Below are 26,823 nucleotides of genomic sequence, written 5' to 3' on the forward strand. Positions count from 1 at the left end.
GAAGACTGCAAAACAACACGTCAAAAAATGGTTACACAAGAGGTTGTCGAAATTGTCAACATTCATCTCTCGAAGACCATTCAAAATCGCTAAGTCATAGAAATGCTGTTGGCTCTGCGCGTGAAAACTTTTTGACAACAAAGACTAGGCGAAAGTGAAACTGTAACAGTAAGTAACTAGTGAGTAAGTCTTCCAGTTGCGTGATTACTATTTGCTTTCCTATTTTATTTCGGAAGTCTCTCTCTCTCTCTCTCTCTCTCTCTCTCTCTCACACACAGCGGCTGCTGATGTGTCACTGTCAAGTTGTGCGACAGTTGCTTTGAGGGGGGGGGGGGGGGGGGAAACGTCCGCATATCACTGACATTGATTTAATGTATTGTAAGTCATTGTTTGTCTTTTACTGGTTGCCTTGGCAAGCTTACCGATTTTCGTGAGAGCCTTGTAGCCAGCTCATGACGTCATACCGGTTTGAAAAATACCTAGCGCGATCACTGCATCATGTCTATCTAGGCTTTTACGAGGGTTGTTATCCTCCTTTTTACAGGGACACGTATCCAACATCCACAAGTGAGACATGAAGCCTGTGCTGCGACTTCTGTCTTGTGTGTGGCGCACGTTATATGTCAAAGCAGCACCGCCCTGATATGGCCCTTCGTGGTCGGCTTGGCGTCAAGCAAACAAACAAACAAACAAACATCCACAACCTCTCTGTTTCCTGTGCAGAGTGGTAATTATGCACTGATTCTATTTTATGAATGACACCCGACATGTCAATATACGACGACATCAATTCTGAAAAATCTTTTCAAAAAAAAGGAAAAAGTCCCACTCTGAATAGACTATTGATTCCGTGTACGTGTCCAAGTGGGCGGATGCTCGTTATCCAAAGTAGAAACTTCGCGGATCTGTAATGAGTTCTTAGATTGAATAGTGGACGTACACGATCGTTTGCGCGGTATGGACGGTATAGCTTTGCTGGGGTACTTCTTGTATTGTGTTTAAAAAAAAATCGGGTACCCTTTGATGTTTTTGCAGTCAATTTGGCCTTGCTTCGCATTGGGGAACTTTCATTCTATACAAGCCATCCACAGAAAGTGGAGTCACGTGCAATCCTGCTCGCCGTGATTGCAGGCATGTTTCGAGGTTTGGTCGTGGTATACGTCAATTACTGTGTTTCAGACAAATGACATTTCATGATTGGTTCATGTTTTACAGTGTCTATCAATTTGTGTGTTTCAGAAAAATGGCATGATGGAAGACAGCGGTGCACAGCCACAGTCGCAGCAGGACCTAGAAGGCGCCATCAACTTGTCCACTGTGCGGGAAGCAGCCTCCAAGGGCGACCATCACCTCAACGGGGACATCACTCACAATGGCGAAAACGGTCACGATGCCGCTGCTCTCCCTTTGCAGCTGCCACAGAGGGTAAGAAATGGGGGTCCTTTACGTCCTCACGGGAAATTTTCCTTTTAGGGACATGAGTTGGTGATACGCTAAAAGCTGGTAAAAGTGAGAAAGGAGGAGAGGATGACGGGGTGGGTCGGAGTTAGTTAGTTAGTTAGCTATTGCTTTTCGGGTCCAGCGGACCAAAATAGGCCAAATCAGGACCCCACAGAGGGTAAGCTACTGAGCTAGCTCCTTTATACCCCCTCCTCCTCCCTCCGCCGCTATCACCATCCCTTTATCCTTGGTAGGGGGGGGGGGGGGGGGCAAGTTTCTGTCTGTCCGTCTTTCTGTCCCTCTGTCCGCCTTTCTGTCCCTCTGTCCGCCTTTCTGTCCCTCTGTCCGTCTTTCTGTCCCTCTGTCCGCGCTCTGATCACTGGTTTTCGTTGTTTTACAAGCAATGCTAATCAAGGCTTCTTCCCAACGAGTCATCCTTGTTCATCACTTACATTTTCTCATCTGACAATCTCTCTCTCTCTCTCTCTCTCTCTCTCTCTCTCTCTCTCTCTCTCTCTCTCTCTCTCTCTCTCTCTCTCTCTCTCTCTCTCTCTCTCTCTCTCTCTCTCTCTCTCGTACACACACCCAAGTAACCCACAGATGTCACAAGAAAACACGAACATATGTAAATAAGAAAGTAACAGCTGACACTGGGAGTGAGATGGGAGCGCTAAAGCAAGCAATTATAAGCAGCCTTTTCTCGCCTGTTTATGATACAAAGGAGATTAATTATTGATAAGATGATATCGAAAACAGAATAGACATTATCGGGGAGGAGATGCCGTCGACTGGGAAAAATTGCACTGATGAATTGCGGTTTCTGGTGTGTACTAAATTAATGTATTGCATCGATGTGTCCGAGTTTGTCTTTTGATGAATTTATATTTTAACAAGTCGCGTAAGGCGAAATTACTACATTTAGTCAAGCTGTGGAACTCACAGAATGAAACTGAACGTAGTCCGCCGCTAGTGCAAAAGGCAGTGAAAGTGACGAGCCTGTTTGGCGCGGCAGCGGTTGCGCTGTGCTTCATAGCACGCTTTACTGTACCTCTCTTCGTTTTAACATTCTGAGCGTGTTTTTAATCCAAACATATCATATCTATATGTTTTTGGAATCAGGAACCGACAAGGAATAAGATGAAATAGTTTTGAAAACCATTTCGGAAATTTAATTTTGATCATAATTTTTATATTTTTAATTTTCAGAGATTGTTTTTAATCCAAATATAACATATGTATATGTTTTTGGAATCAGAAAATGACGAAGAATAAGATGAAATTGTTTTTGGATCGTTTAATAAAAAAATAATTTTAATTACAAGTTTCCGATTTTTAATGACCAAACTCACTCATTAGTTTTTAAGCCACTAAGCTGAAATGCAATACCGAAGTCCGGCCTTCGTCGAAGATTGCTTTGCCAAAATGTCAATCAATTTTATTGAAAAATGAGGGTGTGACAGTGCCGCCTCAACTTTTACAAAAAGCCGGATATGACGTCATCAAAGGTATCTATCGAAAAAAAGAAAAAAACGTCCGGGGATATCATACCCAGGAACTCTCATGTCAAATTTCATAAAGATCGGCCCAGTAGTTTAGTCTGAATCGCTTTACACACACACACACACATACACACACACACACACACACACACACACACACACACACACACATACACCACGACCCTCGTCTCGATTCCCCCCTCTATGTTAAAACATTTAGTCAAAACTTGACTAAATGTAAAAAAGGAAACTTCCTACGAGAATGTGGTGCTGATTGTAGAAAGAAAGCCTGGTTTAGAAATGCAATTTCGGAAACTGTGTACTAGCTAATTTTTCATAAATTCATAACGTGAAAACATTGCAGGTCTAATGATATCGCGTTCTGCAGCAGACAATTATCAACCAATTCAGCACTATGAAAAAATAAAGTCGTAGACATTTATATATAAATATATAGTTCGGAAGAGCAGTACTTTTTTAAGACATAGTGTTGAAACATTGCAGGTCTAATGATTCAGGGTAGAGTCCAGAAAAAACATGTTTTGAAACATTGTGTTGAAGCATTGCAGGTCCGCTAACGGTCCAACCTTCATCTGACCATTACCAAACAATTCAGCGCTACGAAAGGAATACACACACACCACACACCACACACACACAAAACACCGTTGAATACATATATAAGTAGTGTGCTGAAGAACAGCATTTCGAAGCAAAGTGTTGAAGCAATGTAGGTTTACCGAAAAAAGCGTTCCCCTGACTATCCACCAATTGAGCACTAAGGAAGTTGGAGATAGTCGTAAAAATAAAGGCCTTAGTAGAGTTCAAAAGAGCAGTATTAGGAGACATTGTGTTGAAACATTGCAGGTCTAATGATACAGCGTTCCGCATTCCATTCTCAACCATTTCACATCGACGGCAGGAATAAAGACATTTGTGGATACAAATGCAGGCATGAAAACGTTTCTAAAAAATTTTCAGTCACCACGTGTGCTAGTGAGTTCGAAAATTGATAAACCCATAACGAATTCAACTCGTCCACTACAGGACATTCTATACCACCGGTGAAAAAGAAAGGTGCGTTTAGATGTAGATGTTTATGATGAGGTCGTTAAAGGCACAGTGCAGCTCACAGCCTTCGTTTTGCGTTTTTGTTGCAGCTGAGTGCAATTACAGTTCAAAAATCCTCCTATGGTAGTAAAACAAACCCAAAACTACCCAACGACGACATCTGTGAAGCTTGACAGTTTCTTGTTCACGCGAGTGCATAAATTAACCTAGTTATTACGTGGTGTTTGGTCGGAGTTCGATTCAACTGAGTGATTCCGGCCTCCATTTTGTTTTACACAAACTCATGATAACGTCTGACATAGTTTGCTAGTGACGTGTCTTTTTGTGCATGATGTGGTGATCTACCTGATCTAAATTTAGATCCAAAAATAGGTCAAGACCAGCCGGGTCCGAGTACAAAATTAATTCGTAAAAAAATCGCAGTTCTTGACTCTTTGGGTGCAAGTCAATGAAACTTAGTAGTTCTTCTAACGGATAGCTGCCTGAGGTATGACTAAAAGCCCCAGGGGCTCCGTGCACCTGGATTTGACAAGTTCAGTACCTTTAATGCTCAATTTTGTTGCGCTCGAAGGGCAGATTATTCTCCTTCTACCGTGTGCAGCCTTGACTAAGGTAGAGTCTATATATAATGGAACGGAACACACAGACACCCCCAAACAATGAATCCACAAACGCTGTCATCCCATAAATAGAGTGTAGAAGATCGGTACTGTATCATTATCCTTCAAAGTGGTATACAGTTTGTATTTGCCATGATCAGCGTGACTGACACCAATCATTAAATTATATCATTGTTTACATCCGGGTTGTGTCATTGTTTACATCCGGGTTATGTCATTGTTGACATGCCGGCGGGGCAATGTCCAAGTGCGGTAATGAATTCTCCCCGTTACAATGATGGGAACCAGGAACCCTCTTCCTTTTGGTGGGCTGGTTAAAATCGGACGGTAGGAGGGGACGGACGAAGGAAGGTAAATAAAGGCATTTGGTATGACGGCTAGAAAAGAATGTCCATAACTATACTTGCGGAAGACTCAAGGAGACAGACGTTGAAGTGTTACAAATGATATATGTTTAAAGCAGACAGTATCATTATTTATATATTTATATATGCAGTTATCCACCGACATCTTTTCAACAGCGGCAATGACAATTCGACGACTTTGTGTTTTCCGGCGACAGTGATGAGAGAAATTCTCATTTTAAAGTGCAAAAAAGAGAGACACGGCTTTCCAATGGTTGCATTAATGCATTGTATATATTATATCTATCCCCTATGTGTGTGCGCATGTGTGTGGCTGTATGACTTGTGGAAAAAAAGTTCAATCCAGAGTGTGCTTTTGTCAATAGAAGTATATTCGGACACAGACGATCACGCCACATGTTGTTGTAACTATTTTTGGGACAGCAAGAACAAAGAGGAAATGGTGCATACTGTGATAGGAAAAATACGGAATCCCCCCCCCCCCCCTTTAAAAAAAACCACACACCACATATTCTGCTGTTCTTATAGTCAGTGAGTTGACGTGATGCTGTAGAGGACAAAAAGGAAGAGGCATGACTGAAATGAAGGGTAGGGTAGGGTAGTCCAGCGACTTTCTGTCCTCCTCCCCCCCCCCCCGCCCCAACCCCTTTCTTTTTCTCATCCTCCACAAGTCTGTGGCCCGCAACGTATGAAGTGCAATCGATCAGAGGACTTGGTGGACTGGTGGCAAAATTTTGTTTCCCTTTTTCGCCCGGGCCTGTGTGTGTTTGTTCTTAGAGTTCTCATTATCGCTGGCTTGGCACATGTTTACCCAGGCCCGGGCTAGGCAAGGCCCCGCATCCCTGCAACATCTCCATACACAAACTTTGCCGGCACAGAAAAGTAACAAGCTGGGGGGAGGGGGGAGATAGGGGATAAGGAAGAGAGAGAGATGGAGGGGGGGGGAGAGGAGGAAGAGCTAACAAACTCGGGAGGGGGCAACAAAAGACGTCAGGGTCTTGTCCTCTCCCCGGCACTTTTCCATTTAACATGCAGTCACTAGCCGTGGTCTACATGTGTACACGTACCCCACTTTTCCTTCCCTACCCTCGCCACACCCCTTGTTTATCCACCTCCCCCCCCCTTACCACCACCCCTTGGTGTCGCCTGTACCCAATACAGCAGGACTTGGTGAGTCGCCCGTCCCCCAGGCCGCCACAAAGGTTGTTTAGAAAAGAAGTCTCGGTCAACACCAGACAGGGCAGGCGAATCAGCCCCTTTATTGCCTGCTGGCATTCTAGGCGTTCGTCGTGCTGCTGGCTTGCTACCACTACTGTAGCTCTGCTTGTGGACAGCACTGAGGAGACTGACACAAGAGAGAAAAAAGAGACTGTCGCTGTTGTCAGCTCAGACCAGCTCTTCCTTGTTGTGCCCAGGGATGTGGACATCTTCAAGCTTCAAGGGAAGAGGGAGCGTACGAAAGCACTAGCTCCTGCCTGGCGGTGGACAGTAGGAGGGTGAAAAATAGAAAGGATGAGTAACTGTCTGATATGAGCAACTCTTCCTTATTGGGAATATGTCCTCCTGGGTGATGTGGCCATTTTCCTGTTGGTTTAAAAAAAAAATATTCAGAAGATATAGGGTGGCATTTATATATAGTACAATAAAAACACTTGGGCCCACACAGCACGCTAGATAGGATTTGGTTTTACATGTGCGGTTTCCTGTTCCCTTGGAGTCTCAAGGATTTGAAACACATACAAAGAGCAGGTTGTGTATGGACAGCAAGTGGGGAGACAAGAGAAAGACTTTGTAGCTGTCAGATCTGAGCAGCTCTTCCTTGCTCCTGGAGATTGTGGACATCTCTCTGTTCCTTTGGAGTCTGGAGAAAGGGGGATACAAAACATACACTAGCTCCTGTTTGATTGCAGACGGTAGGCTGGACACAGGAGGAAAATACTTTGTGTCTGTCAGCTCTGAGCAGCTCTTCCTTGCTGTGCTCCTGGACACTGTGGACATCTCTCTGTTTCTTTGGAGTCAGAAGAAACGGGAACAACAACAAAAGACACTAGCTCCTGCCTGATTGCAGACAGTAGAGGAACGCACGAGGGAAAAACTTTGTCAGCTCTGAGCAAGCTCTTTGGTGTTGTGCCCAGGGAGGTGTCCTCAACTGATGCTGACGCCTTCCCGTTCCTTGTGAGTCTTGTTGGAGCGGAGAGACACATTGCTCATAGCCTGGTTGCGGTCAGGAAGGGGAACACAAGCAATGACAAATACAAAGACAGACTTGCCACGCCTGCCTTCTTGCGGTCGGAAAGGAAACACACGGAGAGAAAAGATTGTACAGTGGGACCTCCCATAACGACCTTGTGTATTACTGTCAGCGAGCAGCTCTTCTTTGTTGTGTCTGGGGATATATATACATGTCCTCATTGCTGATTCATGTGATGCTTACCTCTTTCTGATTCCCGTGAGCGCCAAGGTCGAGGAACGCTTACAGATACCCTAGTTCTTGTCTGATTGCTGTCGACAGCAGGGGTACACGAGAGAGGAAGAAGGACTAGACTGTGCCTCTCAGCTGCTCGTTCTGTTAGTGCTAGAAGGATGTGTCCCCAAGGTTGAACATGAGCTCTTTCTGTTCCTGTGGTATCTAATGACAGGGACACATACAACGCCTTTCAAGACATCAAACGTGATCATTTTTGTCCTAGCTCTCCCCGAAGAAATGTCTTTGCTGATCTCTTCCATCTCTTTCTAAGTCTGAAGGTAGGGGTGCATGTACAACAACGCTGAATCCGCCAACTCTGAGCTCTGAGTTCTCAAGTAATGCTTGAGGGATGTGTCTTTCCTACTGATGTTGATGTGCTCTTGAAGTCTTCTTGCTTCTCCTCATCGGTCTTCTGCTTTGACCTGATCTGACCTGACCTGACTTTGCCCACCAATACTACCAATACCATCATGGCGGCCTCTTCGTCATTTTGTATTCCACACTGGGTAAGGTATCGACCGGCTGAGTAGTTTCCGACTTTGTTGGTGCTGTCACTTAATGGCAGAAACACGTCTGGATATCCTGGTCGTATAGATTACGCGCGTTGGCGTGTTTCTTCGTGGATCTTGTGACCGTGCGTAATCATGCGTCAAGGGGCGCATCATTTTACGCGTCACATTGCGTCTTTGTGGACATCATGGCCGTGCGTACCATGCGTCTTTGTGTATACGTTGATCGTGCATCACTATGCGTTTTGGGGGACACTGAGTGTGTGTCACCGTGCGTCTACTCTTTGTAGTCATGATGGCTATGCGTCGCCGAGCGTCTTTTTAGAAGCGCCACTAGCACTTTGCTCCTCTTTATACATCATGACGGGCGTCGCCCTGCTTCTTTGTAGAGTACATGATCGTGCAAAACCGTGCGTCTTTGTGTCCAGATATAATGATCGTGTATCACTGTGCGTCTTTGTGGACACTGGTGAGTCTCACAGCGATCAGCCTCGTGTAGGTTACCGCGTTGCCCGTGCAGAGGGCGTGCTTGCTTAAAATGACTCCGTTGTCTTCCGCCTTGTGTCACTGAGCCTGAATAATTTATTTATTTATTAAGGGGCCAACTTTAAGCAGGCGTTCTCATTTTGCGCACGCGTATCTCAGAGCCAGTACAACATCGTGTGTCGAGGCGTCCAAGTTTTCCAGTCGTTTGCCACGTTGACTGGATTTGTGTTTAATTTTTTATGTTTTAATGTCGACAGACTTCTCTCTCACTCTGTGACCCCCAAGCGCCAACTCAGTCCAGCCACCCCCCAAAGTGGAGTTTGTTCCCCCACTTGAAGACTTCCGTTACTCAGTCAGCAGACTATTCATTGACACCGTCTTGACACATCCCCCACGCTAGAACATTTCTGACATGTGTAACCTCCCTTTCCTCTCTTTCATTGGCTTGCTCCTTTTCGCTCACTTTTACTCCACCGTTATAACCATTGGCATGTTTCGGCAGTTTTTGCTGTTTTTACTAAATGTGCTGTCCGGATTATCACTCGTTCATATCTTTGCAATTGGTGTAGAGTAAGCGTGTGGCGGGAACATGGGAATGATAATGTTACAGTAACAATTTGAATATTAAAAGCATTTTTCCAGTAAGAGAAAAAGAGACAGACAATGTTTGGACTTCGTTGCTCAAAAATAAATGGAACATATCACAATTTCAGAGCAAACAAAAACAAAACATAAAAGCAACATAAACAAAACAACAAGGAACAACAGCAAAGCACACATAAGCTGCCTATGGTTGTGTTAATCTGATGTAATTTTTGTGAGCATTGAAACATAGTTCAGTAGTTATATCTTCCACAAGCACGTGTTTACGAATCGCTTTTGACGAACTTGTCTCTTTTTTTGTTTCTTTTTTTGTGTGTTACATATATGACGCGTTCATCACAGAAGCAGTAACCGCAGTAGGGATAACGAGAACAACAACAGCAACAACAACAACAACAACAACAACAACAACAACAACAACAGATACCAAAGCAAAATAAAATCTCAATAAACTAGCAAAACAACATCAAACAAAACGGACCGGTGAAGAAAAACAAACAAACAAATAAAAACAAAACATCAAAAACAAGAGAAACAGAATTCCGCGCGCGTCCTTCAACATAACACAAGCAGCAGTTCACGAAAACAGACAACAAAAAACATAAAAACAATAACGACAGACAGACATACAGACAACAAAAGACCAGGAAGCGCCATAAACAAAAGCAGAAGACCTCAACAGCACGGAAACAACAGAAAACAAACGGCCCGTGAATGCTAATTAAAGCTAGCAAGCCCGCAGGCCAAAAAGTTGTGTAACTCATAAATATACCCCACTGTCTTGACAGTCAGTCTCTTTTAGGCAAATGAGTCTGTGACGTCGGGGATGGTATAAAACAGGGGTCCCGATTTTCTGGGTCACTGGGGCGAAGCCGGCAGAGAGGGGGCTTTCAAAGTTAGAAGGGGTAGAGTGAAGAGAAGGAAACGGGCAGTAAATTATAACTGTCACGTCTTCTTTTTTTTCTTTTTTTTAAACAGAAGGAAGCTTAAACGTGTGAATGAAAAAAGCCTCGGCCGCTTTGAAGCGATCCGTCACGATCCCTCAGACTGTGTCACGCCACGCAACAAATCATAAGTCGGACATCTATCTGTCTGCGCAACGTGACAAATGTAGAACAGCAACTGACTGTTGAGAAGAAGAAAGAGAACTCGGAGAAAAAACCCACATCAGAACGCCAAAACTTGCATATTTGGATATGTAAACCGTGACATGCATTGTACAACCCATCATCTTGTGATTGAGTGCAGTGTGTGTGTGTGTGTGTGGTGGTGGTGGGGGGGGGGGGGGAGGGTAGAGGGGGATGGAATACAATTTTTCGCGATATCTGCGTTTGCGCGTGTGTAAACTTCTATAGATATATATATATATACGACTTGTGTCTGTGTGTGTGTGTGTGTGTGTGTGTGTGTGTGTGTGTGTGTGTGTGTGTGTGTGTGTGTGTGTGTCCGCGATGCACGGCCAAAGTTCTCGATGGATTTCTTTCAAATTTGGTGGCCATATTCAGGTACACCCCGGACACAACCTGGTCGATGAGATATTTCAACACGTGCTCTCAGCGCGCAGCGCTGAACCGATTTTGGTTTTTCTCTGGATCTATTCCCAGTAACTCTTCCTTATCTTCTCCAGTGTTTTCAGCGTTTATCTCCCTTCCTTCGTGTGGCGTCAATCCATATTCCCGTTACTACGTTACTATTTTTAGAATGTCACTGCACTGTCCAGAACGCTTTCCTTGCTCCCGTAAGTTGTCCTCACTGTAAAAGTACAAAGGTGGAATCAATTTATAGCCACGCGAAAAATACACTGTCATCTATATAGATATACATATATATATATACGGCTTCTGTGTGTGTGTGTGTGTGTGTGGAGGCAACACCTGTGGATTGTAGAGTTCTGTTTGTGATGGGGTCTGGCGGCTTTTGTCTGTCTGTATGTTCTGGCCTTTGAGAAGCCATAACAGTTAATATAGGGCTTAGAAATAAGCTCTAAAATTCTCAATCCCGTTTGAGAGGACTTCGCCTTCAAAGGTGATTGTGGTGTTTCGGCACTCGGTTACATTTGACGTCGTCGACAGGGATGGGACTCGACATGAAATGTTCAGGCCACTGAATCATTTTCGTGCTGTTCTCATTCCACCAACCTGGGAGGGACCTAAGCTTGGCGGGTCCATGGTTCGGAACTTTGGGGACAAAGTTCATTCAAAGGGGGTCGAGTGTGACAGGGAGACTACCGTCGCCCTTCACAGCAGACTCTGCAGAGTTGTTCGCCTTAGAAGTTGTGGGCTTTCCTTGCATGTACCCGTAAGTTGTCCTCACTGTAAAAGTGCAAAGGTCGAATCTATTTATCGAAAAATCCACTGTCATCTATCTCTATATATTTATATATATATATATAGATAGATAGATATATACGGCTTCTGTGTGTGTGTGTGTGTGTGTGTGTGTGTGTGTGTGTGTGTGTGTGTGGAGGCAACACCTGTGGATTGTAGAGTTCTGTTTGTGATGGGGTCTGGCGGCTTTTGTCTGTCTGTATGTTCTTGCCTTCCTTTGAGTGGGCACAAACTGGTGGATGAAAATGCTCACACGTGCTCTAAGACGGCGAACTGCCACGCTGTCTGTCTCTGTCTCGCGATTCACACGGCGAAGCCGGGTATTCCTCTTGTATATATATATATATATATATATATATATATATATATATATATATATATATATATAAAAGACGCAATAAAGCAAGTTGGATTAATGTATTGAAGAATGAATGGATAAATAAGCCAACGAATTAGATAAAACGACGTTGTGCTCCATTGAATGATTGATATAATTGTATATAGCTATTCTGATGAACACGTGGGGGAATTTGGGGGCTGTGATTGGATGGTCTCTTCCTATCATCAAAGCATATTGCTGCCGAAGTCGGCCATTTTACTCAATATCCAAAAGCATATTGAGTAAAATGGCATCCAAAAGCATATTGAGTAAAATGGCCGACGCATGGTTCCGGTTTACACATCTGTACCACGCGGCGATGTTTCTATCGACAACAGCATACACTGACAACTTGAAATTCTTCTCGGGAATGTTTTTCAGCTTTACAAACTTGAAATTCTTCTCGGGAATGTTTTTCAGCTTTACAAAATGTCGATAGCAAATTTCCAGAAGATGCAATCTGAAGCGACCTATCTCTGATTCTAGCAGACGATCTCTCCAATGTTTAACACAAAATCAGCAAACTCTCCTGTCACCGAGAACGTCCATTGTATAGTGCAATGTTGAAATGAAGTTACTGGTCTGAAACATTTAGTCGTTTCTTCTGAGACAATCCTTGTTCTCTTATCATCTGCAGATTTACCGCAGTCTTCACCACGCGAATTCCCAACAGAAGTCAGACTTTCGAACATACAATATACGTAGGCAAGCATGATACGTCATGACGTCATATGATTCCTAGCATATTGACGTAATGCTAAACATCCGGTTATCTCGAGTTTTCTCCGTAATACATGTCCGTGGGTTTTTCAATGTTCGGTTATTTCCGTGGCTTCATGCGGAAAGGGAACCGTCGTCTGCACTCAACGACATGGACCATTCTGGTACTTGTTGCTGACAAAAACATGATTTTAACACAGAATTTAATGTCAGAATAGCTATATAATCACTATTGTGTTTTCATCGTAGCAATAGGGTCCGATATTTAGACTCGAACAAGTATAATGCCGACGAGTCGAACACAATAGCTGGTACTGTTTGCGGCATTGATCTGTAACAAAAATAAAAAAATAATAATCGTTTCAACCTAAATAAACGGTGACAGATTTTGCTGTGAATTATCACACTTGTGTGGTCGAAAATATTTGATCAATTCATCAATGTTGACAGACAGAGAGAGAGGCAGAGACTGACTGCAAGTAGTAAACCAAATATTGATAGCAATTCAAGTCGGGCAATACCCTCACTTCAGAGAACCACACACTGATATTGTCTTTTGAACTTTACAACTCATCACATACAACAGCAATACACAATGACATTGATGCAAACCAGAGATACGGTTGATGATTATGAATCATGCTTTGTTTAGTGCTGTAAAGTTCCACTGACAGAAACATTTCAATAAGATCTCACATAGATGATAGTAAAAGCATTATGGTTATGTTCTCTTGGTGGAATAGTGAACTCTTTTTAGCGGCTTTATTGGCTTAAGGGTACAGTCCTTCACGTGAAAATGGTTCTCAGATCCGCCCATGTTTTTACTTAGAACAAGTCGCGTAAGGCGAAAATACAATATTTAGTCAAGTAGCTGTCGAACTCACAGAATGAAACTGAACGCAATGCAACGCAGCAAGACCGTATACTCGTAGTCCACCGCTCACGGCATAGGCAGTGAAATTGACAAGAAGAGCGGGGTAGTAGTTGCGCTAAGAAGGATAGCACGCTTTTCTGTACCTCTCTTTGTTTTAACTTTCTGAGCGTGTTTTTAATCCAAACATATCATATCTATATGTTTTTGGAATCAGGAACCGACAAGGAATAAGATGAAAGTGTTTTTAAATTGATTTCGACAATTTAATTTTGATAATAATTTTTATATATTTAATTTTCAGAGCTTGTTTTTAATCCAAGTATAACATATTTATATGTTTTTGGAATCAGAAAATGATGGAGAATAAGATGAACGTAAATTTGGATCGTTTTATAAATTTTTAATTTTTTTTACAATTTTCAGATTTTTAATGACCAAAGTCATTAATTAATTTTTAAGCCACCAAGCTGAAATGCAATACCGAAGTCCGGGCTTCGTCGAAGATTGCTTGACCAAAATTTCAATCAATTTGGTTGAAAAATGAGGGCGTGACAGTGCCGCCTCAACTTTCACGAAAAGCCGGATATGACGTCATCAAAGACATTTATCAAAAAAATGAAAAAAACGTATGGGGATTTCATACCCAGGAACTCTCATGTCAAATTTCATAAAGATCGGTCCAGTAGTTTAGTCTGAATCGCTCTACACACACACACACACACACGCACAGACAGACAGACACACATACACCACGACCCTCGTCTCGATTCCCCCCTCGATGTTAAAATATTTAGTCAAAACTTGACTAAATATAAAAAGACCATCCCTCTACTTGACCACATACCAAAAATCAACTGCCTGACTGCTTCACGTGTAAAGTTGGAATTATTTATGAATTATTTGATTAATTTACACTAGTGGTAATCTGTGAAATTAATTCATCCATAAAGAAAACCAGAAATATTCGTCTGCACACAGAACACACAGGCGATTGATTTGTTGGTATGTGTCTAATTGAAGGGATAGTGTTATCCCTGCCCAGATGGTGAGCCCAATCATTTACACGGAAAGGTCTGTAGCTTTCAGGATCAGATCGTACTCTTCACGCTTCAAAGGAGCGCGTTTTTTCCGGATGCATCCCTTCTTTATTCTCTCTCATAATCGTTGTATATCTCCTTGTTTGTATTGGGTCGCACAGGACGGATCAACAAGTAAACAGAAACGCTCGCAGATTGTACACATGTATGCGTGTTACTGACCTAGATTTGGGACTGTATGGATTGTGTCATGATTGGTATTACATTTGTTGAAAATGCTGTGCTGAACTCTAGGGGTACACATAATGGGAAGTCGAATACACTAGGAGCGTATGACTTGATCGAAAAGGGCCGGTTACTCAACCCGTTTATATAGTAGCAGTTTATGAATAGTGCAGTTGAATGCGGATATTGCACGTATTAGGGTGCTGGCTTACCTGCAAACGACTGAATCCGCTTTACATATGCACTTATTGGTTGGTAAGTTGGATTGATTGATTGATTGTTTGTGTGATTGATTGATTGATTGACATGTTGAGTCGCGATCGACGGTTTGGATCTGCCTCTTTCATGTTGCTAAATTGCTTCAAGTTAAGTTCTTTTGACGACGAATATATTAGTTGCATTCCTGTATAATGTGACATGGTTGATATGTGCGATCTTAAAGGGATAGTACATAATGCCACCGGGCAGGACTGCCTTCACTTTACAAAAGAAAGTGTTTTAAAACTGTAACTAAAAGTCGTAGAATTGGCAAAGAAAGAACAATCTTGTGTAAGTTTAGAACAATCTTGTGTAGTTTGTATTATTTTCACTGAGTTACTTCCCTTTTTTTGGGTACGTGATGAAAGTTACTAGGAGACCGCGTCAAAAATGGCGCTACCGTCTTTCCTCCAGCAGTTGCTTTTGGGCTACTTTTTGTTTCTAACACCCGATGGAAACATTCGCTCACTCTCATTTAATTCATGTCCAGACGTACTGGTGGTGCGTTTTCGAGCAAATCGTTTCGTGTGCGTCTAGATTAAAGACACAGTAAGCCTCCCGTAAACCATCACAGATACTGTCAGGCTTTTACACACAGTACAAACACCCTTCCATTTGAACGCTCACCAAACGGGAACATCCTAGGTGCCCTACGTAAAGAGCGAGCAATTTTCAAAGAATTTATTTTTGCGTGGTTTATCTTACCCCTGAGTCATCGTGAACCCGTGTGATCCAGTTTCCCTTTTTCACAATGTAGTCGTCAGTTAGTAATTTGAATGCGACTCAATGTGAGCTTATCAGTTATCTGCAATAGCACGTTATTATGTACCTCTGACTATGCACGAAACAAACGGCTGTGGTTCACAAGAACTCTAGCGATGGCTTTTGACTGTTCAGATGAACTGGTGATGCCTATAAACCGTCGTCTGCAACGAGAACCACGACCTTGCGTGACCCTGCTTCCGGGCTTTTCTTTTTTCAGACTTTCAAAAATTCGAATTGTACTGATCTTGTCTTGATGAAAAAAGAATTCTTTTATGATTTAAGAATGTTTGTGTAACAAGCTGTCAATTTATTATTTAGATTTTAAAAGTTAGGTCTAGCGCCAAAACGCACGACGGTCCGATTGTCTCTGAGCAATCGGCGCAAAATTTATTCTTTAAAAATTGCTCGCTCTTTACGTAGGGCACCTAGGATGTTCCCGTTTGGTGAGCGTTCAAATGGAAGGGTGTTTGTACTGTGTGTAAAAGCCTGACAGTATCTGTGATGGTTTACGGGAGGCTTACTGCGCCTTTAAGGTACAGTGTATTTCCCGGATTCTTTAGATACGTCAAATTCGCTAGAAACTCCCCACACACGGTCAGATCATTGTATCCCTTTAAGTTTGGCAAGACATGTTAGTCGTTTTGAAACCTCAGAGAGACAAATAGACAGAGAGAGCTTGCAAGACAGATAGAAAGACAGACTAACAGACGCATTTTGCCGCGTATTTTCCCGGAAGACCCGAATTGGTCTTCGCCATGAACAATGAAATCAATGTCTATGATATAAGATGTCACATCCCTTTTGAAATTGTCCCCCCCCCCCCCCAAAAAAAAAAGTATTAAAATTAGTTTGTGGGAATTGTGGGGATTAAACGTATGGTGTGGATGTAAAACATAGCACTTTGCTTGCTGAGTCACGCCCTGATAGCATGCTAACGTTAATTTAACGTTAATTTAACGTTTGCATGGTTAGATTTTGGTTTACGGTTAGCATTAAACGTTAAATCAACGTTAAATTAACGTTAGCAGAAAAACGGTTATAAAGCAAACGTTAAATTAACGTTAAATTAACGTTAACAAGCAAACCGTTTTCATGGCAAACCTTTTTTAAACGTTAATTTAACGTTTGCCTGAAAACCAATATAAAACGGTTTGCATTGAAACGTTAAAATAACGTTAAATAAACGTTGACACATAACCGTTCAATATCAAACCATTTTTTAACGTTAATTTAACGTTTGCCTGAAAACCAATATAAAACGGTTTGCATTGAAACGTTAAAATAACGTTAAATAAACGTTAGCACATAACCGTTCAATATCAAACCATATTTAAACGTTAATTTAACGTTTGGTCGAAAACAATTAAAAAACGGTTTGCACTGAAACGTTAAAAAAACGTTAAATAAACGTTGACACATAACCGTTCAAAATCAAACCAATTTCAAACGTTAATTTAACGTTTGCCCGAAAACAATTAAAAAACGGTTTGCACTGAAACGTTAAAAAAAACGTTAAATAAACGTTGACACATAACCGTTCAAAATCAAAGCAAAATCAAAAAAAAAAAAAAAAAAAAAAAAAGTTATTGTTGTGGTGGCAACAACTTGAACAAGAAACTTTTTTTTTTTAAATGTCAAAAATTTTTTTTTTTTTTTAAATATAATTTTTTTTTAATTGACATATATATCAAAAACAAACCTTTCAAAAAAATGTATTTGTTAAAAAAAAAAAAAATTAAAAAAAAACATAATGTAACGTTAAATTAACGTTAGTTTTATGCTTTATGGCTACGTTTCTTTCACGTTTTATGGCGAACCTTAAATTAACGTTAGATTTAGGTTAGTTTACTCATCAAGATAAACGTTAAATTAACGTTAACATTAAACGTTAATTTAACCAAAATAAAACCATAATATAACGTTAAATTAACGTTAATTTAACGTTTACCGCTAATGTCAATTTGACCAAAATAAAAGTATAATACAACTGCTGTTTGAATGTATTTTTCACGTTGAGTGCTAACATTAAAAAGAACCCCCAAAAACATAATCAAACAAATCATAAGGAAAATAATTGTATTTAAATTTTTTTTTTGCTTTGTAATTTTTTTTTCTTATTTGAAGATGCATTTCCCATAATCTTTTCTGTCTGCTGTTGTTGTAGTGTTTGTTATATATGTAGCTAAAACCGTGTTAAAAAAAGACAAGCAAACACCAACAAATCAAAGTTTGAAAAAGGTTTTTGGTGAGAATGGTTAACTTTGCAGCTAACGCTATTTTATCTTGTTGTATTACTTAATCCGGAGAGCATGCAGGCTGTTGATTTTTGATCTCTGTCTCATTGGAAGGATGGTACTGGCCAGGTCTCATATTTTGAGCCAAACAGTGTACATGCTAACATAAAACAAAACAAAAGACAAATAAATAAAACCATTAGAAACATGTTTTGAGAATATGTTCTAAACATTTATTCATCATTCCCTGATATTTCCACAATATAAAAAATAAAAAATACACAACCATGATGAAAATGTCAAAAGTTGAATCAGTTCTAAAGTTTCTAGAAGTGAGTTTGGATATATCACACTTTTAGGTTCTGTACCTAGAAATTTACCAATTCTATTCCATCTTTTGGGTTTAAAAAAGTCTTTGCAGATATATATTATACATCTGAAATGATGCCAGAAGAGACAAGGAAATATGAGGTTATTTGCAACACCACCAGCAGAGGAAGAAGTCGCTCACTTTGCAGCAGCAGATAAAAAGAATTGTTGAATTTGAAGCAGGAGCAGACACAGAAGTTGTTGAATGTGTAGTATCTGCAGCAGACAAAGAAGTTGTTGAATTTACAGCAGACGATATATTTGTTAAATCTGCAGCAGCACACAAAGAAGTCATTCACTTTGCAGCAGCTCCAGACAACAAGAATTGTTGAGTTTTAAGCAGGAGCAGACACAGAAGTTGTTAAGTTTGCAGCAGGAGCAGCGGCAGACAAAAAAAGTTCTTGAATTTGCAGCAGACGATATACTTGTTAAATCTGCAGCAGCAAACAAAGAAGTCATTCACTTTGCAGCAGCTCCAGACAACAAGAATTGTTGAATTTTAAACAGGAGCAGACACAGAAGTTGTTAAGTTTGCAGCACCAGCAGACAAAGAAGTTGTTGAATTTGCAGCAGACGATATATTTGTAAAATCTGCAGCAGTAGCCATGGAAAAAGTTGTTGATACAACCAGTGCAGACGATGACATGTCTGCAATAGGCGACTTTGAAGATCTGCTCCACATGCTATGACACCTGCAAAGACAAAGAATGCAACAATCTTAAAACAAAGAATTCAGTGTTATTTCAGAACTTCAGTGTAAACACTATAATTATGTCTTCTTTGTTGGTGTTCTTTGCTGTTCTTTGCTGAACATAGAACTGAAGGTAAATAAGGTTTAAATTGTCTTTGCATTATGCCAATATTGTTGAATTTACTTCTGTGAATTTGCTAACTTTGATAGCATCATTGTGTGTTTGAATGAAATGCTCTATGTCAATGCTGCCTGGCACGGATAACAGCCCTACCAACCCGTCCACCTACACCCCCACCCCACCCACACACACTCACACAGAACACCTTCCAACAAAATTTTCCCCAGACTAAGACAATAGAATGTCAGTTGGACCTTGACTAAAAATATGCATAGGTAAAGATGTCCCAGCTACAACAAATTGTTCTGTCGGAAGACCTCCAACATGCCGAAATGATGTGATGGCCGACCAGCCAAGGATTAGAACAATGCGTCATATAATATCAGCATGTATCAATGACCCTAGGCTGAGGCCTGACAATAACACTGCCTTCTCTCAAATATGATTTTCTGTTATAAATATAATAATATGACTGCTGGAACATTCTGATTCATCTTAGCGTTAAACAAGGATTTTACCTGCAAACACACACACACACACACACACACACACACAGTGACACACACTTACTTGGCCTCAACAGCCAGAATGTCGGGGTTGTACCTTGTAGTTTACATCCCTGTGAATGCTTTCTGTTCCATCCTCATGGTAATTCCTCCCACCCTGCAATGAAAATTGAAAGCATTGATGTGTGAATTGCATTAATTACAATAGTCTAAACACACTCAAATCTTTACTTGTTAATGAAGACAGAGAGATAGAGAGTGGGAATAGAGTGGGGGGAGGGGAGAGAGCAGTTGTCAATCAAACCTTGTTTTAAAAATTTAACTTTTATTTTTAAGTGTCTTTGAATAGATCATTTTCGAAAATAACTCCCCATGCCTCTCCTGAGATCTCTTATTTACTGTACAGTTATGCATTTGACCTGAAGCTGTAAGATTGAACAGTAAGTGCCCTGCGTGCACATGTGTGGAAAGTATCAGATTGAGAGAGAGAGAAAGTCTCAGATTGAGAGAGAGAGAGTAACAGACAGACAAAGACAGAGAGAGAGACTGAAACTGAGAAAGAGACAGAAGGCAGGAAAGAAAGAGAGAGAAATCCACCTTTCCAATCGTTATGCATGATATTGCTTTGATATTTGTGACTCGTATGAAAAATAAGTCAACAATCACAATGCCAACGGATCGTGAACTATGAATTTACAACAGCACAGTTCAACATTACCTGAATTTCTTCCTGCTGAAAGTTCCATTTGCCATTCGCCTCAGCGTCACAAGATCTGTATTACTATTAGTCCTGATATATGCTGAAGTGTAGCATGTTATCTTATACATGTGTCAGCAGTCACACTGGCTTTGAAGTTGCTAGCGTTTTAAAAACTGTTACAGAAACTTTTTTTAATTTCGATTCCACTGTGAAAGGTTGAGACTGAGAGTACTGTCCCTTGGCGATCAAGGGAGGTCACTCAGAATTTTCGTTCCTAGTTATCGAACTTGGACGTAACGGCACGTTGTCAACAAATGCGTTGGGAAGATTGAAAACTGGCAGTTGCAAGAGCACTATGTGATACACCAACAGAAACGAACCAGACTGGACAGTCCAATACTAAGACCGAAGGCGCAAGACATAATTACTGGACTGGTTTCAAGAGTTTTACAAACTTTGAGTGAGTATTGCCTCAGTGAACTTGGAAGATATAGATTTGCTAATTATTGAGACTTTTTCTTTTTTATTATGTATTTTTCTTGGAATATAAGACTAAAAAGTGTGTTTGTTTCTTATGTGTGTGTGTGTTTGTGTGTGTGTGTGTGTGTCACTGTGTGTGTGTCACCGTGTGTGTGTGTGTTTAGGTGTTTGCTGTTTTTCTTTATTGTTGTTGTTGCCTGAAATGGTGATTTGAACTAAGAATCTATTCCTTTTATGATTCTGTTGTGCATAATAAATAGCTTTTATTCTTTCAGATTTATAGTTATACCACAAAAAAAACTGTCTGCATTTGGTGGGGAGGTGCCTTAACTGGTCAAAAAAAAAGTGAGCCGATTGATGGCATGGCCGTTCATCGCATTTGGATGGTAAAAAGCAAAACCAGTTTCCATTCTTCAACAAGCTGAAGGTTTGCATTGGAAAACAGTAAGTGTTTTTTTTAAATGAGTTTTCAATGTAACTGACAGAACAATTTGTTGTATAATTATTATAATCAGTTGTGTAATGCTTGCAAAACATACAGTCACATGTACACACGCATCCCCCACCCCACCCCACCCCTTTCCACATATACACACACACACACATGTACACACGCATCCCCCACCCCACCCCACCCCTTTCCACATATACACACACACACACACACACAAACTCCAATTTGAACTGTTCCTGTTTCAGTGGTGGACCTTTCTGGTGACCTGTAATTACTCAACTGTCAGTTGGAACATATTAGGGAAAATAATCTATCATTGTGCTTTTGTACATTTGTTGGTTAAATCAGAATTACTTACAATTCTGTTTCCAGTCCTTTGTGCAAATTCGTATTAATTGGACATTATTTCTTTCAGATGAAAAAATCCTGTCTACAATCGGAGATGGGGGTGGCAATGGGAGGGGGCCACAGTCTGAAGGATGGCTGTACCAAAGCATGCAGTTGGAAGGGGACAACCCATCAAGGTTTACAATTATCAGCTTTGAAAACAGTGAGTACAATTTGGTACATGTATAATTATTGTTGTCAGTTGTTTATTGCTTGTAACAGACCCCCCCCCCCCCACACACACACACACACACACACACACACACACACACACACACACACACACACACACACACACACTCATAAATTCAATATCAACCGTTTCTGTTTCAGTGATGGACTGGTATGATGAACTTTTCTGTTTTTAATAACATTTAGGAAAACATGTTGTCATTCTGTGCTTGTTTGTTTTTGTGATAACTGAGAATCCTTGTTCTCATTCCTGTGCACATGTATTTATATTGATTTTTATTCGCTCAGATAACAAGCAAGTCTGCAATTGGTGGGGAGGTGTCTGGACTGGTGGGAAGACTGATGAGTTCATTGATGACAGATGATTGTACCAAAATTATTCAATCGGAAGAGGGAAAAAACATCGAAGTTTCCGTTGTCTGTGCTGAAAGTTCACACTGTTGACCAGTAAGTGAATTGTTTAAATCAGTGTCGTCTTTTTTGAGTCACTTGAGAAAAAGTGACTCTATGTAATCGGTCAGTGTTAGTCTGTCCGGCCGTCCGTCCGTCCGTAGACACCACCTTAACGTTGGACTTTTCTCGGAAACTATCAAAGCGATCGGGCTCATATTTTGTGTTTAGTCGTGACCTCCAATGACCTCTACACTTTAACGATGGTTTCGTTGACCTTTGACCTTTTTCAAGGTCACAGGTCAGCGTCAAAGGAAAAATTAGACATTTTATATCTTTGACAAAGTTCATCGGATGTGATTGAAACTTTGTAGGATTATTCTTTAGATCAAAGTTTTTACATCTGTAGCCTTTTACGAACGTTATCAGAAAAACAAGGGAGATAACTAGCCTTTTCTGTTCGGCAACACACAACTTAACGTTGGGCTTTTCTCGGAAACTATAAAAGTGACCGGGCTCAAATTTTATGTGAACGTGACTCCCAGTGACCTCTACACTTTGACGTCTGCTTTGGTGACCTTTGACCTTTTTCAAGGTCACAGGTATGTCTTGAAGGAAAAAAATTGAAATATCATATCTCTGAAACTATTCATCGGATTTGATTCAAACTTTATAGGATTATTCTTTACATCAAATTATTTACATCTGTAGCTTTTTACAAACGTTATCGGAAACACAGGGGAGATAACTAGCCTTTCCTGTTCGTCAACACACAACTTAACGTTGGGCTTTTCTCGTAAACTATAAAAGTGACACAGCTCTAAGAGTAACAAATGTTAGTGTGTCTACTGTTAATATGATTGCTTCGAAAAAAAATTAATGATGCTAGTTTATGTGAATTAAGTTATTAATGGGGTTTGTTTATGTGAGATTAATGAGAGTATTTTTAATGCCAAGGTAAATATTTTGTTGCTCGATCCATGCAATCTCATTCTTCAGGAATGCATTGTGTTGTGAATAGCAATTTCTTCCTGTCCATCTGATGCCTCATATAATATTCAGAACTGCGAAAGTGACTCGATCGAGCGTTTGCTCTTCTTGTTTTCTGTGGTGCTTAATTTCAATATCAGTTGTGTAATGCTTGCAACACACACAATCTCTCTCTCTCTCTTTCTCTCTGTTTCTTTCTCTGTTGTTACAAATTGGGCTGAGACTTTTGATTTTGCATATGTGGACTTGCGCCTGTGTGTGTGTGTGTGTGTGCGCTTGTGTGCCTGTGTGTGTGTGTGCCTGTGTGTGTGTGTGTGTCTGTGTGTGTATACATTGGTGTGTTTCTTAGTACATGTATTGTATGTGTTTGTTACTGCTAATGTGTGTGAATGTGTGTTTGTTGTACTACGTTGCAAGCCCCTGAAGCAATTTTTTGATTAGTGCTTTTGTGAACAAGAAACAATTGACAAGTGGCTCTATCCCATCTCCCCCCCTTTCCCCGTCGCGATATAACCTCCGTGGTTGAAAACGACGTTAAACACCAAATAAAGAAAGAAAGAAAGATGTGTGTTTGTAAGTGTATATTTGTGTCAGTGTATGTGTCTGTTAGTGTGTGTTGGTGTTAGTGTGTGTGTGTGTGATTTAGTTTGTAATCCCAGCCATTGACTAAGGACCGTGTGTGATTTAGTTTGTAATCCCAGCCATTGACTAAGAACCATTTTTCCTTCTCTATCCCAGGTTGGTATCCTGCATAAGATTATGACCACTTCAAAGTCAGGGAGCTGGGCCTGGCCACATAGTTCAAGCAGAAGTTGAACTACTCCCTCACCATTACCATCATCATATTCTGTGAGGTGGACTTCACCTACGACCAGAAGTTTGACCAGCGTCAAAGAGCGAGTGCAGGCAGCTGCCAGTGCTACAGGACATCATTGCGCGCCATCTCACTAACAAGATTCAACACCTTTGCTGACCCACAGCTTCTGAATGCTGTGTTTGCAAAGCAGCCCGGCATCAAGCCTCATTTACATGGGTGCCATCATTCAGGACTAACACCAACAGTTCATAAACAAATATTCACTGTGCACACACGTTTGGCAAAGTGGAGCAGAAAACTTGCAGTCTTGCTGCTTGTTAATTTTTATTCATCGATGATTGTTTTTCATCTAGCTACTCCACAAAATATGTTAATATCTTTTGTGATAGCAAGAATTTTAATGAAATGAAGCAGAGCGCTATTTTAATATCTGAGAAACAAAGGGACGTAATTGCTCTGCTATTTGACATGTGCAACAAGAGTAAGTGAGATTATGTGGAAGCAATTTTCTTGGCACCTGTGAGAATAACACGCTTTTGAATGAACAAAAGACTTTACATGCATGTCGCACGTGTATGCATTAATAGCGCTTACATCCCTTCGTTTCTCATATTTTGTGCTACTGACTTGCTTGTATTACTAGAGACATCCAGGTTTGCCTTCGTCAAAAGTTCGTGAGTTCCGATCTTCGCGAGTTTGTTGAAGTGGTGACGTCACATCCCGTCACGGTCACCACTTTCCAATTTCGGTCCAGATCTACGCGAAATTCTTCGTGCGCGTTCGTCTGTTTTTCGAAACAGTGATGACGTGACGAGTAGCGTTATATATGACGAGTCTTTTTTATCGGAATATTCCAGACATCTGAATATGCTGGGTACACACGCAACACTGACAATTTTTTTCGATTTTTAGATTCATTCCTGTAAAATCTCCCAACTCTAAAACAAAATAGGCCTAGTGGAAACAAGTGTCTTGTGCAAGAGAGATCAAGGGAGATAATTGGCAGGATATGTCGCCCGTTGACTCAAGTTCTGAGTTTTGTGTGGGTATCCGTGTTCATGCACTAGGCCTCCAAAATGAACAGTTTACAGATGCACAGTCCACAGAAGCGTCGTAAAGATATCAAACTTTAACACTGCGCACATAAAACATATTTTTAACATTATGAAAAGGACTAAAAGTACTCGCGAAGATTGCTGATTAAGGTTCGTCAAACACGCCTTTTTCACCACGCAGATCCCGGTCTTCGGCAAGCCGTGGTGGGCGCGAAAACCCGAGCGCATGCGCATTGAGGCACAAAGTTAAAAATAGAAAGGAAATCCCCACCACCGACGAATGTTCGTCTGACGAAGGTTGAATCTGGATGTCCCTAGTGATTGTGCAAATAATTTGTATTGTTTTCATCTCTGATTTTGTCATTAACAATGATCGCTGTCGATAATGAGTTTGCACAGCCCTATGGTATTTACCTTGATGAACCCATACCAGCATTGTGATTGAAATTCTTAATTGCTGATCCTGTTATCGCCTTCTGATGATTTTTTTTTTTATCAAGTTCAGACTATTATTAGTCAATGTAGCATTGCTTCAATGAGATTAAGTCTACATATAATTTTTGCCTGCCCGATTGATAATACTATGCTGTGGTATTTTACTGAGACTGAAAAATGTGTTGTAATATTTTTTTAGTTCACATTTTCATGTTTTAGCAATTGAAGGAATTTAGTTTGCATTGTTCAACATTTTAAAAGTGTTACTGTTATCAAATTAGTATTCACATATTGAATTGTTAAAGACCCCAACAATTTAAATTTTAAATAAAATTTGTGATCTTGAATTTTCTGTGCATTAATTCAAATTTGTATTTGCAAATGTTATTTTAATGTTTTCAGGAGAACGTAAATTTAACGTTTGCATGTGAACGTTAATTTAACGTTGGCATGTGAACGTTAATTTAACGTTTGCATGAAAACGTTTGATTATGGTTTTGTTTTGGTTAATTTTATGTTTGCATGCAAACGTTAAAAAAACGTTAAATAAACGTTAATCTAACGGTTATATTATGGTTTTGTTTTGGTTTGTTTTTAGTTATTTTTACGTTAGAGGTTAACGTAAAATTAACGTTAATTTTACGTTATTTTATGGTTAGTTTTTGGTAAAACTAACGTTAAACTAACGTAAAAAGTTAACGTTACATTAACGTTAACCAGATGAGCAAAGTAACGTTAATGTAACGTTAACTTTTTACGTTAATGTAACGTTTACCGCGAACGTTAATTTAACGTTAATTTAACGTTAGCATGCTATCTGGGCGTGTTTTAGAAAACGTAGACTACTCTTTCACAGATGAACGGATGGACGAAATCTTGTTCGAAAGAGAGGACGGTTGTACTGCAACCAGAGGTGTACGTGTATAATTTATATGAAGATTTCAAAACTCTTGAAACCTGAGCTTGAAGGGCACACGTATTTCAAGACAAGCTATGTCCTTTATCCACACTGCTGTTGTTTTGTTGTTGTCTACCAGCTGAATGGAGTTGTAAGCGAGTCACTTTACCCTTGATGATAATATGATACGAATACCGTACCGCCGTGTTGGTGGCTGTTTCGCTTTGTCTCTCTGTTGATGCATCAAAGTCACCTTGTCCAAATTGAGGTCTTTTGTGTTGTTTTTGTGTCTGTGTGGAATTTATGGTATTGTGTGTGTGAGTGTACGTGTGTGTGTGTGTGTGTGTGTGTGTGTGTGTGTGTGTGTGTGTGTGTGTGTGTTTTGTTGTTGAAGAGTTTCCTAATGACCGATTTTGTGTTTGCATTTTGTGTCGAAGGTGATAGTTTTTTTTCTGTTGT

The 26,823-nt window shown here is 40.6% G+C and overlaps 1 protein-coding gene and 2 long non-coding RNA genes across 4 annotated transcripts in view; 2 read left to right on the top strand and 1 right to left on the bottom strand.

The window, feature by feature from the left end:
• The first annotated feature begins 732 nt into the window (after positions 1 to 732).
• Positions 733 to 26,823, top strand: part of LOC138957701 (forkhead box protein P2-like) — a 44,838-nt gene continuing 18,747 nt past the window's right edge. For both annotated transcript variants that reach the window (XM_070328764.1, XM_070328765.1), the window contains exon 1: positions 733 to 1,425. In XM_070328764.1, the coding sequence (XP_070184865.1) occupies positions 1,249 to 1,425 (177 nt within the window). In that variant the 5' untranslated portion in view covers positions 733 to 1,248. The remainder of the gene's footprint in view (positions 1,426 to 26,823) is intronic.
• Positions 17,969 to 20,424, bottom strand: LOC138957702 (uncharacterized). The gene is made up of 3 exons (XR_011453139.1): positions 20,285 to 20,424; positions 19,631 to 19,723; positions 17,969 to 18,940 (listed from the first exon to the last, which is right to left on the bottom strand). It is a non-coding gene; the product is annotated as an uncharacterized lncRNA (long non-coding RNA).
• Positions 20,587 to 26,034, top strand: LOC138957703 (uncharacterized). The gene is made up of 5 exons (XR_011453140.1): positions 20,587 to 20,726; positions 21,022 to 21,190; positions 21,616 to 21,750; positions 22,068 to 22,226; positions 23,898 to 26,034. It is a non-coding gene; the product is annotated as an uncharacterized lncRNA (long non-coding RNA).

Source organism: Littorina saxatilis, unplaced genomic scaffold, assembly GCF_037325665.1.
Source record: "Littorina saxatilis isolate snail1 unplaced genomic scaffold, US_GU_Lsax_2.0 scaffold_838, whole genome shotgun sequence".
NCBI classification, from domain to species: Eukaryota; Metazoa; Mollusca; class Gastropoda; order Littorinimorpha; family Littorinidae; genus Littorina; species Littorina saxatilis.